Source organism: Peromyscus maniculatus, chromosome 7 (genome assembly GCF_049852395.1).
Source record: "Peromyscus maniculatus bairdii isolate BWxNUB_F1_BW_parent chromosome 7, HU_Pman_BW_mat_3.1, whole genome shotgun sequence".
In the NCBI taxonomy this organism is placed as follows: domain Eukaryota; kingdom Metazoa; phylum Chordata; class Mammalia; order Rodentia; family Cricetidae; genus Peromyscus; species Peromyscus maniculatus.
The window spans coordinates 118166098-118190607 of NC_134858.1; the positions used below are offsets into that span (position 1 = coordinate 118166098).

The 24510-nt window shown below is 47.4% G+C and overlaps 1 protein-coding gene across 3 annotated transcripts in view; it reads left to right on the top strand.

Moving 5' to 3' along the window:
* Myrip (myosin VIIA and Rab interacting protein) overlaps positions 1-24510 on the top strand; it is a 192828-nt gene that overhangs the window by 97862 nt on the left and 70456 nt on the right. For all 3 annotated transcript variants that reach the window (XM_015985631.3, XM_076577376.1, XM_042282005.2), the window contains one exon: positions 1212-1433. In XM_015985631.3, the coding sequence (XP_015841117.3) occupies positions 1212-1433 (222 nt within the window). The remainder of the gene's footprint in view (positions 1-1211; positions 1434-24510) is intronic.

Below are 24510 nucleotides of genomic sequence, written 5' to 3' on the forward strand. Positions count from 1 at the left end.
GCCTCCCAGAGTGATAGGATTGAGGGTGTATGCCACCACTGCCTGACCTCTATGTCTAATCTAGTGGCTGGCTCTGTCCTCTGATCCCCAGGCCAGTTTATTAGGGTACACACTGTGTCACCACAGATTGGTCCCTCTAGGGGCAGGTCAGATGGGTCAGTGGGGAAGGGGTCTGCCTCACAAGAATGAGGACATGAGTTCAGATCTCCAGAACCAGCATTAAACTTGGATGTGGTGGTGAGCGTCTGTAATCCCAGTGCTGGGAAGGTGGAGACAGGAGGATACCCAGAGCTCATTGGCCAGCCAGTTTAGCCAGTCAGTGAGCTCCTGTAAGGCCCAGTAAGAGACCCTGTCTCAAAAAATACAGTGGAGAGAAGCAATGGAGTAAGACACCAATGTGTTTTTTAAAAACATTTTATTAATATTTGATAAATTTATGTAATGTATTTTGATCATATTTATCCCCACTGCTCCTTTTAACTCCTCCCAGATCCACAACAACATCCCTAACCCTACCTCCAATTTCATATGCCTTTTTAAAAAAATTAATAATTCACCAACTCCACCTGTGCTGCCTATCTACTTCTGGGCATGGGGCCATCCACTGGGGTGTGGCTGACCTGACAGGGGACACACCCTCCCTCCCACAGAACCCATCAGCTGTTCATAGCTCTTCAGTTAGGTTAGGAACTCATGAACCCCTTCCCACTCCATGCTGGGGCGCTGACGGCCTTGATCGAATGCAGGCCACCACAGCTGCTCTGAGTTCCTGAGAGCAATGGTCCTGTCATGTCCAGAGACTCTGTCTCTGGTCCTCCCTGATCTCTGGTTCTTAAAATCTTCCATGACTGAGCCTTAGGGAGAGAAGACACTCAAGAAGACCACACACACACACACACACACACACACACACACACACACACACACACACGCCCCTTCGAGATCACATTTCAAATATTGACATTATGACTCATAACAGTAGTAAAATTACAGTTAGGAAGTAGCAATGAAATAATTTTATGGTTGGGGTCACCACAGCATGAAGAACTGTATTAAAGGGTTGCAGCATTAGGAAGGTTGAGAACCGCTGCTCTATGAGAAGGTTCTACAAGGGCTGGGCACACGCAGGGGCCAGGGCCAGGTGTTCTGGGCTGACAGCCCCACCCTGATGTTTTTCTCTGCCTCACTTTCTCCCCCTTTCTGGTTTGCAGTGAGATGAAGCAGAGGCTGGCCGAGGAGAACAGCAAATGCAGCATCCTCTCGAAACACCAGAAATTCGTGGAGCGCTGCTGCATGCGATGCTGCTCGCCCTTCACCTTCCTGGTCAACGCCAGGCGCCGCTGCGGGGAGTGCAAATTCAGCGTCTGCAAGAGCTGTTGCTCTTACCAGAAGCTCGAGAAACTGTGGGTTTGCTGCGTCTGCCAGCAAGCCAGGTGAGTGGCTGCGTACTGGGAGGGCTGGGCTGTTGGCCTCACCACTTCCTCCCGCTGGGTAGGACCAGCGTTGATAGACAGGTGTGCCCAGATCACTAATGCCAGCCAAGAACCGTCAGAGAGGGATGAAAGGGGCCACGGGAGAGCATGAAGGAGGCTGTTAGAATGAAAGATACAGCTCCTGCCATGCTCTGCCCACCCTTTTAAAGTTCCTCCCCAAGTCCTCCTTTCATTCTTTCCTAAGTGTCCTGGGTTCAATGAAATTGCACTGTATGCTGGACACATGAGTGAACTGGGTGGGTTCCTAATAACTCAGATGCATGCCATGAAGGGACACACAAGTATCAGCCTCCACATATGTTACCACAGGCAGGTCCTGGTCAACTTTTCCATTGACTGTGGGAACACTGAGCGTGGGCTAGCTAGCAGTAGGGTTTGGAGAAAGCCTCACAGAGGCCAAGAAATAAAAGCAGGATTGTCAAGGGTAAAACACAGCCGATATGCGCAAGGCTGGATGGGATGCTGCCACTGCATGAGTGGAATGACAAGGCTGTGATTCACAGTCTCCCTGTGATGCGCGAGTACCCGCATCTGATGGGCTTGTTAGCTGCTTTCTAGATCTGCGGGTTCTCGTGTCTGTGCAGTTCACTGTCATTCCTGGCTGCTCCATAGCTCTGTGCGCATGACCAAAACAGGCTACCTGTGCCTGAGCACACAGAGAGCCGGCCTTGCTGTCTTGCCTTTCCTCGTCCCCGTCTCCTCTCCCCGCTGTCTTGCTTAGATTCTTGAACACATGGTCCTAGCATTTTCCTAGAGAGCTAGTTCATGGGGACAGCAGCTGAGTGGGTGAGTGGCCTCCCCAAGGAAGCAGGCTCCGCTGCACTGAAAAGAACCAAGCAGCTCAGAGATGCCAGCCACAGTGGAAAGGTGGTTTGTTCATTAGCCCATGTCCACGCTTGGGTGCCCCCGGCCCTGTGCTTTGAATAGCTTGACCCTGTCTCATTTCTACATGGAGGCTCAGTAGACCCGGAGAGGTCTAGGACAAAAGAAAGACCCATGGTAGCTGACTGTTGTGAGCATGACGAGCTGTGTCATAGACAAACATGTTTGCGTCTTTCCACAATGTCAGGATGGGTTAACAAATTCAGAGGGTGTGGCAGGTTCAGAAACAACGATTTATCAAATAACTGTCTTTTGCTTGATGACCTCAGCTGAGGGGAAAATGGTTTTTTTTATTCCAGTCTTAATTACTCATATTAACTCTCAGATCACACACCACACTGTCTGTCTATGTATGTATGTATGTATGTATGTATGTATGTATGTATGTATGTATCTACCTATCTAGCTAGCTAGCTAGCTAGCTACCTACCTACCTACCATATGTGTGTGTGTGTGTGTGTGTGTGTGTGTGTGTGTGTGTGTGTGTAGCTTACAGATGCCTCAAAGTGTTAAAGAGGCAAGAAGTATCAAAGAGATCTGGGAAACTATTAGGAGTCCAAGAGAGTCTCAGGGAGGCGAGAGGACCAAGCATATGGAGGTCCCTGGAGGGAGGCGAGGGGACCAAGCATCCAGAGGTCCCTGGAGGGAGGTGAGGGGACCAAGCGTATGGAGGTCTCTGGAGATGTTTTGGCTGCTGCTATAGGCTCAAGGTTCATAGCTCAGCTGGAGGCTTGAGGTGAAGCAAAAGACAGGATCAGGGCCTAATGAATGAACAGACGGACAGATGGACGACAGGTCCAGACAGGTGAGCAAGAGGACAGGCAGACGGCAGCTGGAGTATGCTGCCACAACAAAAGGGGCAGAGCTGAGCCCAAGCCCAGAACAGCAGCGAGTTCTCTGCCTGTCGTCCTTATGCACACACTAAGTGGTCAGGTGACGGGCAGCAGGGCTGTCTCCATCTCACTGTTGGGTTCCACTGCCTTGCAGGTCCAGGTGAGGGGTGAGACCCTTTCTTTTTTTTTTTTTACCCCACCCGAGACCCTTTCTTTAAATGAGTCCATTGTTCTTGGACCTGGCTTTCTGGATATGGCTGTAATACACCCATGTGCTCCTGTGGCCCACTTCCTGTTCCAAGGCAATGACTTACCAGTCGGTGCTGGATGGGTGACCCTGTCACCCAGGAGTGAGACCATCCTCCATCCTTAAATAGCATCGATGCTGCTTGTAAAATGGAGTCTGTAGTTGGTTGTTTCTATTACTCTTTTGGCTCTTTGGGGGCATGCCACTCAGCTCCCAAATAAATCACACACAGAGGCTTATTATTATTTTTAAATGCTTGGCCTTAGCTTGGCTTGTTTCTAGCCAGCTTTCCTTACCTTAAATTACCCCATCTACCTTTTGCCTCTGGGCTTTTCCCTTTTCTGCCTTCTGTAATCTTACTTTTACTCTTACTCCATGACTGGCTGTGTGGCTGGGTGCCTGGCCCCTTCTTTTCTTGCTTCTTGATCTCTCTTGCTTCCTCTTGCTCCCTTTTCCTCCTTCTATTTATCCTCTCTGCCTGCCAGCCCCACCTCTGTATTAGACAGACCATGTGGTTTAGGCAGGCAAAGTAACACAGCTTCACTGAGTTATTAAACAAATGCAACATATCTTTGCATCATTAAAGCAAAATGTTCCACAGCATAAACAACTGTAACACATCTTAAAATAATATTCCACAACAGGAGTCTCCCAGAGAAAGGCACAGGCTGAAACACCCAACACAACACAGAGTATCTTAGAGCAGGAACAGCCTGGTCTCAACAGCTGTGCTTGGGAAGGATGGTGGGACTGGCCCAGTCTTACGATTCTTAGTGAGCACAAGGCCAGGCACTGAGATAAGGAAGGTGCATACTGGGGTGGAGGATGGCTCAGCAGTTAGAGCACTGGCTAACTGGACCCAAAGGACCCAGCTTTAGTTCCCAGTGGGTGGTGCTCAGCACACACTGGGAATGGTCTTCCACCCTGAGGTCGGTGCTGTGCACTGGAATGCCCCTCCACTCTGAGGTTGGTGTAGCCGGAAGTTTCTCCAGTCCCACCTGGCCCCACAGTCCGGATGAATCTCTCCCACCCATGGTCCCACAGCTGCTTATAAAATAATCACTCAGAGACTTATATTAATTGCAAAATGTGTGGCCTACGGCTCAAGCTTCTTGCTAACTAGCTCTTATAACTTAACTCAACCCATTTCTATTCATCTATGTATCGCCACGTGTTCTGTGGCTTTACCTGTCCCATTACATGTTGCTTCTTGGACGGCAGGCTGGTGTCTCCTCAACTCTGCCCTTCTCCCTGTCTCTCTCCTTGGATTTCCCACCTGCCTCTAAGCTGCCTTGCCATAGGCCAAAGCTGATTTATATATTAGCCAATGGGAACAACACATATTCAAGCATACAGAAAGGCATCCCACAGCAGGTTGGTGCCCTACACCAGTGATGGTCCTCCATCACCCTGAGGGTGGTGCCCTACACTGGGGATGGCCCTCCATCACCCTGAGGTTGGTGCCCTACACTGGGGATGGCCCTCCATCCCTGCACTGAGGGTGGTGATCCATGTGACACTCTGCTCTGGAGACTCATTCTAATGAGAAACCCAGTGTTGTCCTCTGTTGAAAGCAGCTCCAGGAGGAAAGGACAGGTTTGGTAGACCCTTGAGGTTCTTTTCTATAAGGTAAGTCTACTTGCTTTGCGTGAGACAGATCTGCAGTTGAGCCCTGAGTAACTACTCATGTATTATGTGATTCTTGGCAAGTTATTCCATGTTAGAATTTGGAGAAAACAATACCCACTCAGAAGCTATAACAGAAAAGGGAGGATGTTAAACCACTTAGCTCTGTCTTGGCTGTGATTACTTACCACTGTTCCTCTGTTGCTGTCTTTCTAAGGTCCTCAAGTAGGTATTTTCCTAATAAAATATTAAGTTAGTGTGATCGCCTCTGCGCAGAAGTCATTTCCTCCATTTGTGGTATTTCTTTATTTAGCACTATAAACATAGTTTTGTTTTTATAAAATCAGTTCATTTCCCAGCACTGACCTGGGGCAGTTAAGATACCACAAAGTCAGGGTCATGGATGGAGACTTGGTCTCCAGGGATTAGGGTATTAAGACCCAAATCATCATTGAATAACTTTAAAAGTGCCTTGCTTTACATTTCAGCATCCCCAGGGGGCTGAGCAATGTGTGCAGGAGACAACAGCCTCCCAGCAAAGAGCTGGTGGAATTATTTGTACTATAGCACATTGCACATTGCATCTTCCTGCTCCCATAATATAGCAGAATCATCCAGCTGTTAGTGCCATGTGGCTAATATCTTATACTTGACCACAGGGGGTTCTGGGTAACCAATATGGCCAAGTTGGTGAGCTTCAGGTTTGTTAAGAGACCCTGTCTCAGTAAGTAAGTGAATGAATGAATGAATGAATGAATGAAGTAAAGAAAGCTAGAGGAAGACACTCATTGTCAGCTTCTATCCTCCACATGAAGGCACACATGTGTGCACAGATGCACCTACACATATACATATAAACACTTAAACACACATGCACACAGAAGGCCATCCTTGGCTACACAGTGACGTCTAGACCAGGCTGGCCTGGACTCTATTAGACCCTGTCTCTTTAAAAACAAAACAAAGCAAAACAAAACAAAACAACACGGTAAGAGTTTGTGACCTCTTACCCAAATGATAAACTAAACTGTCACAATCCTGTGGAAGCCCCTGAGTGCTCCCCTTTCCCCAAGGATCCACCATTTTGAAATGGTACTTGTATTAATTTATTCCTTCATGCTGTTAGTGTAACTAAAATCATGTTTTGATTTACAAAATCCTTAAGCAATACACCCAACGTAACCTCTTTGTAAAACTTGCATCATGCTCTGTCTGTATCTATCTATCTATCTATCTATCTATCTATCTATCTATCTATCTATCTATCTTCACACACACACACACACACACACACACACACACACACACACACACACACACACACACACACACCACTGTCATTTTCCCATGTGAATCTGTTCCAGTTTGCCATGTTTAATCTGTGTCGACGCTGGCAGTTCCTTTATGCTGTGCACAGTGCTTGCCCATGTTCCCCATGCTCACTGCGTGCTCATCCTCCTTTGCAGGCAGATTGGCATCATATGATCAGTTTGGGGCAGCGGATTCTGATCACACAGGCCATGTGTGCTAAAGCTGAGGCAGTTAGCCAAGATGACTTGGCTTTCTTAAGGGGATGTGAGGAGTCTTTTGTTTAGACTGTGCATCTGGAAGACGGTGAAGTCAGCATTAGCTGGAATTTCAAAGTGATTTTTGTGGAGAGGAGCCTTCTGGCAGCTGACATTAAATATGTAAGATGAGAAAAATATCCCTTGTGGTTTTTAGGCAAATGGGTGTTGGAAGTTAAAAGAGGAAGGCGTATGTACCCTGACTGAGAGGGACACTTGCATCACTTTATCGTTGGCGTGTTTGTGTTTCTTGGCTTTGGTGCTACAGAACAGCACGGATGGAATCTTGCCCTTTTCTCTTGTACACTTCCATGGCCTGTCCTTTCCAGGACACACAGCCAAGCTTGGCTTTCCCCTTGGAGTATACACACACCCTATCCTGCTGAACATGGACCAAGTGTTCTCCAACAGGAGACTGGTCCAGTCCTCACACTCTGTACAAGAGTCACTGTGCCACATTCTTGCTAATAATTGGTTTAAAGTGTATTTTGGCTGGTGGATGTGTGTGCTGTGTGTGCGTGTATTCATATGCACGTGGGGCACACATGTATGGGGCTGGCCAGCAAGCTTCAGGGACTGCAGATGTCACTCATCGTGTGGCTTTTCACGGTGTGCAGAGCCTCGTGCTTGCACACCAGGCACTTGGCTGGCTGAGCCAGATCCACAGCCCCTATAGCATACATTTCTAAAAACTCTTTTTACTGAAATAATGAGAACAATATTAAAATATCAGCTACATTTTATTTTAAAACAAATATAAAGTCTAGAGAATGTGTGATGTTTAGGAGACCAAATACAGAATACCTTGGGCATCAGAATCTTGACTATCAAATCATATCAACGTGATTTTAATAAAATTCCCATGTGTTTTACATTGTAAAGTCCTGTCATTGAGATGTATCGTAAGAACAATGTATAGCATGCTTGCCAGACACCAGAGGAAAATAAGCTGTCATTATAGTTGCCTGTTCCCTTATAGGCACGGCTTTGTGTGAAAGGGGCTGACTGTCTGTTGAGTTCTGCGTAGGGCTGTGTGTCCTTCTCATTTAACTCTCCTTGGCTAATTAGCTCTTGTGATATCTTTATCCATCATGATACAGCAAGTGGAAAAAGGTTCCTGTGCTCAACAGTCTCCTTGCACAGGATTGTGGGTAAGACAGAAAAGCTTCCGAGTACTGGAGCTCCAGGTAGACTGAAGTATTGGAGGTGAAACAGTCTTAGGGGAATTGACGTGATGGCCATGCACCATGTGGACAGTCTCCCTACCCAAATTTCACAGGAAGTGTAATCTTGAGGAAATGTCAAACATGCTGAGGCACACTGTGGAGTAAATTGCTTTAACTCCTCAAAATGCTGGTGTCGAAAAAGAGAGGGGGGCGGGGCTAAGAGCTGACTCAGCAGGTAAATGCTTGCTGTACAAGCCTGCAGGTCTGAGCTCAGATCCCCAGCATCCATATTAAAAAACAAAACAAAAAATCCGGCATAATGGTGTGGGTCAGTAACCCTAGGGCTTGGGGTGAAGGGGTTCAGGAGCAGAAACAAATGGACCCCTGGGGCTTGCTGGGCAGCTAGTCCTGCAGGTGAACTCCAGGTTCAGCAGGTCAGAGTCCTCATTTTGTCTGCATCTGCAGATGCTGCTCCATGAACATGCAGACAGTGCTCCATGCACCTGCAGACACTGCTCCATACACCTGCAGACAGTGCTCCATGCACCTGCAGACAATGTTCCATGCACTTACAGACAGTGCTCCATGCACCTGCAGACACAGCTCCATACACCTGCAGACATTGCTCCATGTACCTGCAGATAGTGCTCCATGCACCTGCAGACACTGCTCCATGCATCTGCAGATGCTGCTTCATGCACCTGCAGACAATGTTCCATGCACTTGCAGACAGTGCTCCATATACCTGCAGACAGTGCTCCATGCACCTGCAGACATTGCTCCATGCACCTGCAGACACTGCTCCATGCACCTGCAGACAGTGCTCCATGCACCTGCAGACACTGCTCCATGCACCTGCAGACAATGTTCCATGCACTTGCAGACAGTGCTCCATGCACCTGCAGACAATGTTCCATGCACTTACAGACATTGCTCCATGCACCTGCAGATAGTGCTCCATGCACCTGCAGACACTGCTCCATGCATCTGCAGATGCTGCTTCATGCACCTGCAGACAATGTTCCATGCACTTGCAGACAGTGCTCCATATACCTGCAGACAGTGCTCCATGCACCTGCAGACATTGCTCCATGCACCTGCAGACACTGCTCCATGCACCTGCAGACAGTGCTCCATGCACCTGCAGACACTGCTCCATGCACCTGCAGACAATGTTCCATGCACTTGCAGACAGTGCTCCATGAACCTGCAGACACAGCTCCATGCACCTGCAGACAGTGCTCCATGCACCTGCAGATACTGCTCCATGCACCTGCAGACACTGCTCCATGCACCTGCAGACACTGCTCCATGCATCATCTCATGCAGGTGCCCTTTGGTCTCTGACTATTCTCTGAAGGACTCTAGGATTAAAACTTCAACTTGAGCCTCTCCATATTTTTGTCTTTTAGGTAAAATTACATTTTCTTACAGAACCACATGTACTTATTCTGCCCCAGTTATGAACAGCATCTTCTACACCCGCTGACCAGTGTCCAGTCCTCTTGTTTGAAACCTTCTTACATGGTTTTTAAGGCACAGAAGGAAGTGTTGTGGAGCCTGAAGATGGCTCAGTCTCTACTTAGTCTAGATTGCTAGAGCCTATGTTAAAAGCAAGAAGCCAGCATTGTGGCACACACTCATAATTCCAGCCCCAGAGCGACAGAGACAGAGGACACCTGGGACTCACTGACCAGTCAACCGGGCCTACTGTGCAAACATTAGGTCCGAGAAACTCTGTCACAAAATACAAAATGGACAGCAATTGAGGAAGTCAGCCATGTCAGCCTCTGCCCTCCACCCCCAACGCACACACAGGAAAGGAGTATTTTGTTTTAGGATAGTTAAATATTTTGAAAGTTTTAGATGTCTTCCTCTGGTTGCCTTAAAAGTTCTTATAAGCCTTTTGAAATCACTGGACATATGGTTTGTGAAAGCGAGACTAGAATTATTGTTGAGGACACATTGTATACAGTGTTCTCCCAGTGAAGATTGTTTAGCCTTGAAAGCCAGATAGAAACTCTGTGCGAAATACTGTGTTCCTATCCTTCATCCACCCACCACCTTAGGGGGACATACGATGGAATCAAACACTCACTGGTAAGCAGGAGAAGAAAGCTCTCCCCTTCTTGACCCCCTCGGGTGATGATTCACTGAGAAGCCTACACACTGGTTGTTATTCTAAACCACTGCTGGTTCTTCATTAATGCTTTAGCCTGTGGTGTGTAAAGGACCCCATGGAGGGCACTGCTAAGCTTGTATTAACAATAGCAGGACAGGGTGTTTGTGTCTACTCTGTGCCGTCTGGAAGGCTGCATATGCACTGTGCCTTGTGGCTGCTGATGTTAAAAACACTGCTATCATTGTCTGCCAAACCCATGTAGAGCCCTGTCTTCACCCACCGACTATTTTAAAACACAAATCACAACTCAATGCTCCTCCATAGCAGCCTCGTCCCGTCTGTCTGAATACGTCACAGTATAGTCTTCTCTTTCTAAAACAACGAATATACTTGTAGCCAGTACCCATGAGAGCCGACAATTGTAGTCTGAGAAGTAGGTGGGAGGAAGCAAAAGCCATTGCATGTTTTAGGGATGTACATGGTGTGTCTCTTCTCAGCCAAACATGCTAAATACATTTTTATATACTCCATAAAACAGTGGTGCATGTGCATAAAGCAGAACTTACCTTTTTAGCCTTTATTAAGCATACAGTTCAGTGGTGGCAAGTGCATTCACATCACAGATCGGTGTCACCCTCCATCTGCAGAAGTATGCCATCACCCTAGGCTGCACTCTGCCCAGGTCAGACTGTCACTGCACGTCCCCTTCTCTCCCCAGCCACTGGCAGCCACCATTCTGCTCTCTCTCTGTGTGAATTCTGACGACTTTAAGTACCTTACAGACATGGAATCATGCTTTTTTTAAAGCCCATTTATGTTTAAAGTAATTTACAGTTTTATAAGAAGCCCATCACTAAGATAGATACAGAAAAACATACCAACTCACTCCAATATGAACAGTATGGTTATATAAAAGGGAACCCTTGAGTGCTTAGGTGAGAGCATAAATGAGCACAGCCTTGTGTGGAAGGGGAGAAGGAGGGACACAGACAGACAGGCTGACAAATAAGACCTTAGAGATACGAGCGTGTCCACTACCGAAAGAGTACAGAGAAGAGCTTCCATATACACCTCAAATTGCTGTGTCATTGGGAATGCTGGCTAACCTGAGATAGCAAAGAATTCTCCAGAGTGGACTGGCTAAAAGACAGCCAGTATTCCTCTCTCCCAGGAGCCACCAGCTGCAAGTGTCCCAGTTGGCCAGCAGTTCAGCTCCATGCAGGACTCCTTGCCCTTCCCTAGGGTCACTGGCTCGAAAAATGGCTGCATGTAAGAATCCTGTCATGGGCTCTAAAAACATCACATTGCCCAGCCCAACTGCACACCAGGTAGGGAACCACTGAGGTGGGTCAAGGTATCAGAAATTGCTCCAGGAGATGACCGTACAGCCAGGGGTCCTGGACCTTGTCACCTCATGACTGATGGCTGTGTGTATCCTCAGACTCCAGAAGAGGAGCTGGGGAGGAAGCCCACAGACATACACACTTGTGTTCTTAGTTCCTAGTCAAGGTCATGAGCACACACCCACACTCTGCTTAAGACGGGGACAGCGGCCACAGGGCTGAACTCTTCAGCTAAGGAGGGGAGTTTGGGAGGTGAGCAAGCTGGTTCCATGACAAGCCATGTGAAAGCAGCCTCCCTCCCTCCAAAAATAATTACAGTAACAAGGATTACCTACCTGGTAGAATTATGCTAATTTCCTCTGTGCTGTTCAGAAATCCTAATGTTATTTTAAAACTATAAATGAGGAAATATATAGTTGTGTGTGTGTGTGTGTGTGTGTGTGTGTGTGTGTGTGTGTGTGTGTGTTTGTGTGTGTTTAGTTTTGCCTTATAAGGCGCTGGAGAGACTGCTCAGAGGTTAAAAGCCCTGGCTGTTCTTGCAAAGGACCTGGGTCTGGTTCCCAGCACCCACACGGTGGCTCACAACCACCTGTAACCCCAGTTCCAGGGAATATGTCACTCTCTTCTGGCCTCTGTAGGTACTGCATGCACATGGTGCACAGACATGCATGCAATCCACCACATCCACACTCCCAAGCTGTCCACTCTCCGCCGCACAGCTCTGTTCCTCCATCTTCCCTTCCAGTTTTATGAGATCACTTTTTAAAAAACTTCTTCCCGTAAGACCTGACTCTTTCTCAGTTGTTCCAGAGATACTGTGAGCTCTGCAGACTCCTGTACCGCTGTGCCCTTGGTTCCGCCATCCTGAATCTAATCCATAAAATAAAATTAAAAAATGCTTATCTTTATTATAGAGCAGTGCTCAGTTTATAGGAATGAAGCTGCATTAGCAGGAAGTATTCGCTTCAAGGCGGCGGTGGACGGTGACACTCACCTGAGGCAGGCATCTTACTTTTCTGTTGCTGACTGACGAAGGCCACTGAAAGGAGACAGGCTTCTCTTCGGTTCCCAGTGAGGGAGGACAGTCCATAATGTCAGGGAGAGCTCAGCGACAGGAGCCACGAGACAGCTGGTCACAGGCATCCGGAGTCGGGGTGCAGAGAGAGGAAGGCTGGCACCCAGCTTGCCTTCTCCTTCTACTCAGTGCAACATCCCAGCCAGGGGACTGTGCCAGGCACATGCAGGGCCAGTCTTTCCACTTCAGTTGGCGCAGCCTGTAACTCTCACTCACACACCCCCAGAGGTGGTTTCCAGGGTGATTCTAGTAAACCTGAAGGTGATGGCAGCCATCACAGCATGGGCCATCATACATGGAGATGGTAGCTCGTCGGCTAACCAGGGCCCCAGCACAGCGGGTACCAGGTGATTGTGCTATTTCTGTCTGCCTCCTTCTATTCCCTGTCCTGGTTGCAAGCTTTCTCTAGTAGAGGGTGAAACGAACCCATGTGCTGATTGGACATGACATTCAAAACACAGCAGGATTTTAGACCCTGTCTCAGACGGACAGGCCTCCCTCAGCCCTCAGCTGCTGTGGACCCCACAACTCCCACGTTAGTGCTTGTGAAGCAGCTGCCCACACTGCAGCAGGCAGGTCATCCTGCCCAGGACTGCCTTGTGCCCTGGAGAGCAGAGCCTGGCTCTAAGATACCCAGGCTGTTCTGAGGGAGACATGCCAGGGTTGAGACTTCCACCCATCATGCTGTGATCCGGTATTCCCCCCGGAAGGTGAAACATACTCAGAGCCCTCAAAACATCCCCTCTGGACCTTGGCTCAGTTCTCCATGCTCTGTGTCATTTTTATGTCGCATGGATCTCCAAGCCTGGAGTGGAAGTCAAGCAATGTAAGCCACTTTTAGGAGGGGAGGGGGCAAGACCTCTCAGTCTAACAGTGAGTGAGTCTTTAACCCAGGAAGAGCAGAACCAACCGCCTGAACTCTTTCAGTTGGTGTTCATCCAGAGAGACGAGTGGATTTGAAATGTTCTGTGAGGCATTTGGCTGCATAGAGATCACACTGCTCTCACTCAAGCCTTCTAGGACACTTTTGACTGTAAAAACAATTCCTTTAATTACGTTGGCACCAACACATGAGGCAGGACTCTGGGCCACAGAATGTTAAGGCTTCCCCAGGAGCTGCACTGCCCCTGGCCTGGAAGTTCCCTTCCTAGAACATCAGCTGTATTCAGTGTGGAGAACAGGTTGTTCCAACTCCTTTGTGTCACGAACATTCATTTCCTGTTTGAGTGGCATGGAAGTGTGGGTCTCTTCTGTGTCCCCTGTTCTCTCCCAGATCTGTTTGTTGAGCTTTGTGACAGCGTCACATCTAGATGAGGCACAGTCAGGTGTCAAGGGAGCAACCTGTGTTCTCTGCCTCTGCTCATCTCCTTCAAAACTGCCTTGACCAGTTCCGAGGCATTTCCAATTTCCAGGCAAATTTTAGCTTATCACTTTCTACAAAAGCAGCCAGTTGGGAGATGAATCTGCAGATCAATGTGGGGAGGGCATACATCTCAATAACATCAGATGAGGAACTGACCGGAACCCTGAACTCAAGGCTCCTGGGTGCACAGAGGGTATGCAGGGAAGAACGGAGCACCCAGAGATGAGCTGTTTGGTGTAGGTATCATGGACACGCAGATACTTTTTTTAAGTGAGAAAAAGGCTGTGGGGTGGAGAATGGCTCCGTGGCTCAGAGCACTTGCTGCCCACGTGTGAGGGTTTGAGTTTAAATCCGCAGCGCCCATGTAAAAGCTGGGTGGGCCGTGCCTGCCTGTAACCCCAGGTCCAATGTGCTGCAGACATGGGAGCTGTTGGACCTGCTGGCCTCGCTCCAGGTTCGGGGAGAGAACCTGTCTCCAGGGAATGAGGCAGAGTTACAGCAGGACACTCACGGGTCTTCTCCGCCGTCCCAGCATGCACGCGGTGCACCTACACATACATGTGCTCACACTCCATATACACGTATCACACATACACAAACTCTTTATGAGAAAAAGAACAAGTATATAGGAATGGAGAGGAAAGAATGGGCTTATCGGGCTGCGACAATGGGGAGATTTTGATCAAAGGGTATAAACTTTCAGTTATAAGGTAAATTATGTAATCTGAAATGCAGTTTGGTGAGACTATCAATACTATGATATTTTGTGCTCAGATGTTGCTTAGAGGGTATATCATAAGTATTATCACAAAAAAAAAACCTCCAAAAAATTTAAAAAGGAAAGAAAGGTAACTATGTAAGATATAAAATGTATTGATTTCTAATGTATATAAGGGTCATAAAATGTATATATTTGTACATTTTAAATATATACAGTTTTATTTACTGTTTATACATCAATAAAGCTGAGAAAAGGAGGACATAGACTAAAAATTCAAGTTTCTCTCAAAAGGGCTCATAGAACCTTAATTTAAAACAGGGCATTGGGACTAGAGAGATGGTTCTGTGATTAAGAGCATGTACCACTCTTACAGAGGGCCTGAGTTCAGTTCCCAGCACCCTCTTCTGGCCTCTGCAGGAACTGCACTCACAGGAGCATACACACACACACACACACACACACACACACACACACACACACACACAAATACACAGGCATACGTATAAATAAAAATAAAATAAACATAAAAGAAAAAAGAACTCGGGACTAGAGAAATGGGTCCATAGTCATAAGTGCACTTACCGCTCTTCTAGAGAACCTGAGTTTGATTCCCAGTACTCATGTAGGATGGCTCATAACTGCCTGTGACTCCAGCTCCAGGGGATCTGGCACCCTCTTCTGACCCCTGAGGGTTTCTGCATACACACGATGTGCTTAATGTGCACTCAGGCACGTGCGCATACACATTAAATCATTTTTTTTTAAGATCATGGGAACCAAGGTTTGCTTCCCAGGCATAAGAGGGGACTAGGAGTGTCTCACCTGCCTCATGTTTGGACGGCAGCCTTTGACCATGTAAATCCTCGGGGCTTCTGCACAGCAAAGGAAGTGGTGGAGCTAGCTCTTACTTAGGTCCTGGAGAAACATGACCTAATTTGCAGGAGGCAAGGCCCAGCATGAGGGCTGTTGAGTTCAACAGGAGCACATATAGAAGGTGATTCTGATTCCATTCTGGACTACACAAAGCTCTCAGGATCAACACCAAACACAGAAAAGAATGCTTTTAAGTTTCTCTGTTTCCCCTCTGGGAAGAGGAATGAAAGCCCTGTAAGTGGGCTACTTCTACACAGTGAAAGCTATGCTGCCATCAGGATGCCCAGCAGGCCTGCCTGGGGTGTGAACTGCTGTAAGGATGCCCAGCAGGCCTGCCTGGGGTGTGAACTGCTGTAAGGATGCCCAGCAGGCCTGCCTGGGGTGTGAACTGCCCCTAAGGATGCCCAGCAGGCCTGCCTGGGGTGTGAACTGCCCTCAGAATGACCTTAAAAATGACAAAGAATCCTTTCCTGTGGTAATTTAGGGACTGTGGGGGGGGCACTTAGGAATCTGTGGGTAGGGGAAGAGCAAGGCTGTGCTTGGTGGGTACCAAAGGGCTAAAATGGCTGTGTTTGACAACAGGAGACATGAGAGTATTGTGTGACACTATCCTTGGGGAGAGGGGAACAAATGTCCACTCACCCCAGATAGAGAACTGACAAGACCCAGGTACAGATACCACCAAAGTCGGGCTTGGTGAAGCCATGAGGTTTTTGAGGTTAACTTATTAGGAATGTGGGTGAGGGGTCACTTACAAGAGCAGAATGACTCACAGACAGCTGCATCACCAAATCCCACCCCAGCACAGGTGACAGCCCACAGAAGCTGGGGCCCTGGAGCTCACAGAGCAGCCTGCAGGCAGCTGGCAGGTTGGAGAGTGTCCTTTCCCAGTGGCTCAGTTGGTCTAAACCTCTTCCAAGAAGCTCTCTCTGCTTCTTCACAGAACTGGGCTTATCTCAGACTCCTAGGGTCTTGACTGCTTACTCTTGGAGAAGGAGGGGCATAGGTAATCTGGTCAGTTTCAGGAACTTCCTGAAGCTAATTTGAGTTGTTTACTTCTGCCTAAGGAGCTTCCCTGGAGGATAGAGTGTTTCACCTCCCCTAGAACATCTGTTCTTCCACCTCCCTGTAACTCCTGTGTACTAAAGAGCTTATTTTGATACAAGATGGAAGAGTTTAATCTTGTAGGAAACTGTTACACATCAGAGGGTGTGAGGAAATTAAGAGGACTTAATTTATTCTAAAGGACTGTTCCAGGGACCACCATTTCCCCAGCATCCAGAGCCTGGCTTCATTCAAGTGAAACCACACATGGACACCTGCATCTCCAGGGCCCTGTGCCCCCAGGTGCTGTGTCGGACACCTGCATCTCCAGGGCCCTGTGCCCCCAGGGGCTGTGCACAAGCTGGGGAAGGGCCTTCACTTCAGCCCCTAAGAAGGGATGTCCTCAGAGTCACCCAGAGGTAGACATGTAGACCCCATAGGAACTTAATCACTTTAAGGTTTCCTAAGTTATGTGCATATGTTCTGTGTGGGAGGGCAAGGGGACATACGCTTGAATTCAGTGCCTGTGATGTCCCGGAGAGTACATTGGAGGCCTTGCAGCTGCAGTTACAGGCACACGAGAGCCTCACAGTGTAGGTGGCCATTAGTGTCGTCAAGTGGCCCAAGAAGTCAATAGTCTCCAGAAACAAGCAGAACAAGGGATGAGGCTTCAGGAATGTTTTTCTGATGTTTTCCAGGAATGGGTTCGTCATCTTAATGCTGCTGCATATTAGTACCAAAGGAAGAGGCTTCTTGCCAGGTGCAGCTGCTGCATAATGGCCCTAGCAACAGACTGTGTGTGAAGAATTCCTTTGTGTTACTCGAAATAATTGTCTTTAGATTCCTATTTTCTTCAGAATTATAGACAGGATCTTTAGGTCAAGGTTTATGTGAATATGTGAGACCTGTCAATCTATTTCAACTTGAAACGTTTGAAAATAGCCATGCCCTCACGGTGTGCACCTCCAGGAATATCACACAAGCATTTCTCTCCATCATTTTGTTTTGGAGAGTCCCTGTAGCATGAATTAGTAAGTATACCTTATGTTATTGCTGAATGCTGGGAAACCAAGATGCTTAGAAAATCTCATCAAGAAAAAGCAACATATTTGGGGTTGGGTTTTTTCTTTTCTTATGTTGAGCTTGAAAATCTTGCACAGAGTCCCTGACTCTTGGGGGTCTTCCCTTGGATGGTAGTGGCGATCAGAGGGCTCTGGGACTGTCCCCAGGGCTCTGGCTGTAGGTCACTAGGAGCTAGGCATATAACTTGGGGCCCATGCCTTGAAAACCTTCATCTGAATGACAGGAAAAATGGAGATTATTTGTACAGGTCTCTGACAGCTCTGGATATGGGAGTGGCAGGCACAGTCCAGAATTCCGCGTGGTCTGGCACAGAGGTCTGCACAGTGGGATGCCCAGACCAGTCCTTCACTTACCCTCTTGGTGAGCTTCTCTGAGGGCAGCTGGGGTCATGAGGATCCACCACGGAGCCTCCCCACCCTCCATCTCCATTCTGCAGAGAAAAGACAGGCAGGAATGTGGCACTGGGCAAAGGCAGACACATTTTGAAAAACATGAACTTTTCTTTAAAATGACAGCTATAGGAAAACTCTGGGCATTCTGAGCTGCAGTTTGGCAGGACTCCTGCTGCTTGGCGAAGCCCCATTTACTGTTTGGATGAAGCAAAACACCCCACCCGTCCTGCCTCCCACCCCTTACCTTCTTGATCAGCTCGTTTTTAGTATCCATTGCTCTGCCAAGAACCCAGAAAACAGGCTCATCTGTTGCCATGGAGGCCCCAGCCTTTTCAGGGCCTGGGCCTTGAACTATTGACTTTGTAAATGAAACCCTCCACCCCCTCAAAGAAGAAAAAGGGTGTTCATGGGAACACACACTTTCCTCTGTTAACACTGACGTTACTGAGAGCTAACTACTGAGTACTGTTCCAAGTGGGTGGATACGTCACCCTTTTACAGATTGGGAGACGGGGAAGAGGTCAGTCGGGTGCCTGGTCTGGGTCTTACCATTCCAAAGCAGAAGAGTCAGGACCTCTACCCAAGCCTGCTGGCTCCATGCTCAGTGGTGGTTTTCTTTTGAGAATTTATTTTCCAAATAGCTCAACAAGGGCTGGCAAGCTGGCAAGATGACTCAGCAGGAAAAAGCACCTGCCACCAAGCCTGAGGATCTGAGTTCAAGCCCTGGAACCCTCGTAAAGGCAGAAGGAGAGAATCAACTGCACAAAGCTGTCCTTTGACCTATGCATACACATGCACATGTGCGCACATGCACACACACACACACACACACACACTCACACTCAACACGCACCCACACTCATCATTATCATCAAGGAACTCAAAAAGTCTGCAGCTGTTAGAAGGGACAGGTGCTAGATCAGCCCTGGTCAATGGTGAGAAAACATGCAGACCGTCATCTCTCCAAATACTCTACTCAGACTTCTCTTGTGAGGTATTTTTGGTTATGTGCAGATGGAGACGGATTTTCTCTTAAAAGTACCAAAGTCCTGCCTCATAGAGAATGCTAAAAGAAAATAAGAAGTGTCTTTCTCGGCATGCACCCCTACATGCATGTCTGTGGCCAAGTTCACTCTGGAGGTAGTATTTGGAAGCCAACATGCACACCTTCCATCCCGAAGCAAGCGTCCTGCTGGGTGGCCACAGTCCTAAGACCCACAGGAGTCTCTGTGGGCAGCATCTAGAGACACTTGGGAGCATAGTGGAGCCTGGCTCTGCAGGCACCACCTGGATACCAGCAGGGCATTTAAATTCTTCCATTGATGCCTGGGTGACAGGTAGACAGAGAATTCAGGGACTTGGAGGAATTCAACCCAAGAGGGTTGAGAACCATGGTACACCATTGCCCCCTGGAGTACAGGACTAATTTACAGGCTGAGTGACCTGTGTTCGTTCCCAGGGGTTCTGTTCATTTTTCAAGTAAAACATTAGCAGTAGCCTTTTCTGAGATTTCCGTTTGAGCAGAAATACACTGACTTCGTGTTTTATGGGAAGAACATTAAGTTCTTTCCATTTTTGTCATTCGCAGCCCTTGAATTTGCATCCACGTGCATCTTTTCAGAGTTTGTATTTATGTTCAGCATGTGCAAGAGAGCCCATTTCCAAGGCAACCCTTGCTCTGGTCTCTTCATATTTTGCAAATCCTAATGTAATACAGTCCACAAAATTATGATCTTTCAGACCTTTCTGTGTATGTATGATGTGTGAGATGTGCTCAGTGCCCTTGCAGAGGACCTTAGCTCAGTTCCTGCACCCATGCCAAGCTGCCACAGCCACCTGTAACTCTGGCTCCAGGGGATCTGATGCCCTCTTCTGGCCTTTATAGGTACTGCACCCACATGTATACATACACACACAAATAAAAATATTTAATAACTAAAGATGAATAAATAAAGTTGCAAAAATTTGTAAAAATCGGGGCACAGGCTGACTGATAACTATTTTAGACACAAAGATGGCAAAGTGACTTGTTGTGGTCCCAGAGACAGCAAGGGGTGGGGCTGGATCCATCACTCGTTTGTTTGAGTCAAGCTCAAACAAAAAGTTGAGCTTTTCTTTACCTGGAGTGTGTGCACAGAAAAGATTCCCCACAGCTCTCCTCCAGACCCGCCTTCTTCCTGTCTTCAGATGTGCGTTTGTCTGTAACCCTGACCAAGGCTGATCCTGTGGTGGGGCTGAGAAAGCACATGATAGGACCACATTGGGGATTGTTCCAAACCTGTGTGTCTTAAATTTGCAAAGAGAGAAAGATGAAAAAAAAGTGTTAAAGTCCACGTCAATTTTCTCTACCGAGTTCTCCCAAACCTGGAGGCTTTAAGTGGGCTTCGGCGGCTCTCTCCCCATTGCACATGTGGTGATGGGCTTTTCTTGGCCGGCTTGTCTGAGATCTCACAGCTCTGCAACACCTGCCTCCCGACGCAGTAATAGAAACCGGCAGCGCTGTGCACCAATCCTTCACGCTGCAGCACTCTCTGCACAAAGCCCTGCGTCTCTTCTCTAAAAGGACACCGTGGTCACCTTCTTTCTTGGGGCCCTTCTAGCCAGGAGCACACAGAGGGGATATTTGGGGTCTCCATCACCTGCCTCCTGCCATTTGGTTCTTTGCAAGACACTCGGGTTTCATCTGAGTCCAAGAACTTGGCAGAAGGACCATCGCTGGTTCTGGTAACCTTAACCATTAAATTTAACAATTTAATGTTATCAATTATTTACTCTATAATCCTTTTCTAGAGGCTGCCTGTTGGTTATTATGGGTGCTTTTCAGTCAAAATGGGTCATCTTTGTTTCATCTTGTGTATGAGTTTTCAGTCCGTGTTTTGTGTGTCTGTGTGTAGGTTGAGAACTGAACTATGAAAGATTTTGAACTATTGTCTCCATTCCAGAGACCTGGAAATGTCACCTCTCCTTGTTGATGGCTTTATGGAAACAAGTGGGGTGCTATGCCTTGCTTCTGTCAATAAAGCAAACGGGGTGATGACTATGTCCTCTGCGGTTGTCCTCTGAGGCTGCACCTGGGGGACAGAGTGTCATTTGTGTGTTCAAGGATGTTGACTTAATCCAAACTAACCCTACACATATGCTCTTGAACAGCAACTGCTAAGACACGTATGTTCCAGGGCATTTTGTGCTTGTGATCAGCCACACTGGAATGTTACATCCCTCATCCAGCAGGGACTGTGGGGATTTTTATTTTAATGCACCTCACTCTCATACAAAGCAACAAGTTTCTTTATAACATTTCCATACATCTATAATTATATTTGGTTCTCTTTTTTAAGATATGTGTGTTTTTATTTATGTGTATGAGTATTTGCCTGAATGTATGTATGTGCATCACATGTATGTTTGGTACACGTGGAAGACAGAAGAAGCCACCAGGTCTCCTTGACCTGGAGTTACAGGTGGTTGTGAGCTGCCTGATATGGGTTCTAGGAACCAAAACTCGGGTTCCTTGCAAGACGGTGAGCACTTTTAACAGAGGAGCGTCTCTCCAGCCCCTCAAATATCTCTTCAACAGATTAAATGCCCTTTGCCTCTCTTATGATAAACACAAAATTACAGTGCTAGACTGATGTTCAAAATTAGATACATATACAGCAGAGGTGCTGACAAGTGGCTAGCAGACCATAAGTGGGGATAACACACATTGAATGAATTTCCCATCCCCTGCAGAATGGTAGGCAGACCTTCCAGACCCAGGTCTCTGTGCCTAGGAATTTATCCTGTGGATACATTCACTTACATCCAGTGGATCGGGTGAAAACCCATTCTTGAAGCACTGATGTAATAGCAAATTAGAACAGTCTAGACTACCAACCAGTAAATAGGGCACAGGTTAAATAAGTTACAGAATGGCCATCAAGTGATATGTTTATGAACCCCTACAAAGGAGCAAGAAGCATGCTTGCTGTGGTGTCTAGGGTGGGCTCCTGTGAGAGCCTCAATGCAGGATGGTCATTTCTGCAGAGCAAGTGTCTCATGTGTACATAAAGGAGACTTGTCACATCGCTCACTATCTATTGCTGTGAAGAAACCATGACTGAGGCGACTTATGAAAGGAAGAATGTTTTGGGGGCTTGCCTACAGTTTCAGAAGGTAAGTCCATGGTCATCATGATGGGAATCATGGCAGCAGGCAGGCATGGTGTTGGAGCAGTCACTGAGAACTTGCATCTTGTCTGAAAGGTGAAAGCAGAGAGATGGAGAGTGAAATTGTGGCCATTTGAAACCACAAAGCCCACCCCCCAGTGACGCATCTCCTCCAACAGGGCCACACCTTGTAGGTGGATTGTTTTGGGGGCCACCAGCTCACAAAAAGACAGAGAGACTTATTATTAATTATGAAACCTTGGGCGATAGCTTAGGCTTGTTTCTAGCTAGCTCTTATAACTTAAATTAACCCATTTCTATTAATTCACTTTCTGCCTCATGGCTTTATCACCTCTACTCTGTACTGCCCATGCTGCTTTCCTGCTTCCTCCATCTCTGTCTGGTGGCCATCCACATCTCTACCCTTCTTCTTCCCAGCATCCTCTCTGCCCTGAAAATACTGCCTAGCTATTGGCCATTCAGCTTTTTATTAAACCAATCCAAGTGACAGATCTTCACAGTGTACAAAAAGATTATTCCACAACAACACCTTATAACCCTTCCTTAAACAGTCCCACTGAGAACCAAACATTCGAATCTATGAGCCTGTGAGGGCCATTCTCATTCAAACCACACTCCCCTCAGATGGAGATCAAAGGAATGGGAGCCACAAGTGAGTGGAGAGCTAAAATTTTAATCCTATGGTCTGTTAGTAATTTCTTGGGGGGTCGGAGAGATGGTTCAGCTGACAGAGCTTATGCCGTGCAAGCGTGAAGGCTTGAGTTTCAATGCCACATAAAACCTGGGTGCAGAGCATGTGCCTGTAGCCCCAGCACTGGGGAGGTAGAGACAGGCAGATCCCCAGATCTTGCTGGCCAGCACTCCAGCTGAATGGTGAGCTCAGGTTCAGTGAGATACCCTGTCTCAAAAAATGTGGGGAGCAAGTGAGGAAGGCACCCAGAATTGACCTCTGGCACACACACACACACACACACACACACACACACACACACACACATATACATGTATACACACAAACATACACACATATACATACATACACACATATACATACATACACACACATATACACACACCTTATTTATTTATTTATTAAAATTGCCAGACAAAAAGAGAGCTGACCTTCCCCAATGACCAGTGGTAACCATTGTTTTTATAAAACAATTCCTGTCTCTGTTTATGTTTTTGTTTGGACAAAAAGGAACTTCCTCAGTGGCAGGCAGGTGACGGACAGTCGGTGAGTGGTGGATAGTAACTCAGCACAGCCCCAGCACCCCCGATCTAAACATTCTACTGTGGATGCACAGTGACATCTTCGTGATGGCTGCCGCTGCTTGTTTGCTGGGCCGCCCCTGCTTTCTCGTTTGCACGGTGGTGCAGTAGAGAATTGACCAGTAAGAGCAGTAACCAAGCCAGCTTCTTCCAGCCGTCAGCCAGGGCTTCCTGCTGTTGTTAGTTAGGTGTGGATGGAGGAAGGAAGCACACTTTTAATACAGATCTGGAGATTCTCTCAGAGCAAATCAGGCACACGTCAGCGTCTTAGGACCACAGGGAGCCATTGCCAGTACTACTCCTCCGTGTCCCTGGAGATGGGATGGGAATGGACTCTGAAGATAAAGGCATGAGATGTCGGGAGAAAAATCAGTGTTGTCAAGGCCACACGAGGGAAGGGGAGGGTGTGCGCTGCCTGGTTTTGCTAGTAACCTCTGAGGATCACACTCATTAGCTGGAGGCTGCACGCTCTCCTGCATGAGCCACCTTGGCTCAAAATTGCTGCAGCTAAACCAAGAGCATCCGATTTCCAGATCTACGTGACTAAATCTGGTTACTTCAGGTTCCTTCTGGCAGATAAAGAGTAAGTGCTGGTCTGCTGTATTTATTATGATTGAATAATATTCAATTTTGTGCAAATTCTTGATTTTCTTTATCTATTCATCCATTGATTGACATCTCATTTGATTCCAAATCTTGACTATGATTGATTGTGCTGCAGTAAGCATGGGCACTTGGGCATCTTTTGATTTGCTGATTACATCCTTTAGAATAACATCATGGGACTTCTGCACCACATGGTGGTTATATTTGAGATTATTGAGGGACTTTCATACACTGCCCTATAGCATCTGTATTAATTTACATTCTTGTCACGAGTCTATATAAGAATCCCCTTTTCGCTGGGTGGTGGTGGCACACGCCTTTAATCCCAGCACTTGGGAGGCAAAGGCAGGCAGATCTCTGTGAGTTCGAGGCCAGCCTGGTCTACAGAGCGAGTTCCAGGACAGGCTCCAAAGGTACACAGAGAAACCCTGTCTGGAAAAAACAAGAAAAGAAAAGAACCCCCATTTCTCTGCATTCTCCTCAGCATTTTTATCTTTCCATTTAATTTAATTTATTATTATTGTGGGTGGATGGATGCATGTTACAGCATCACGTGGAGGTCAGAGAACAACTTCGTGAAGCTGGTTCTGCCCCCCACCCCATGGAGGTGCTGCACATTGACTTCAGGTCCTCAT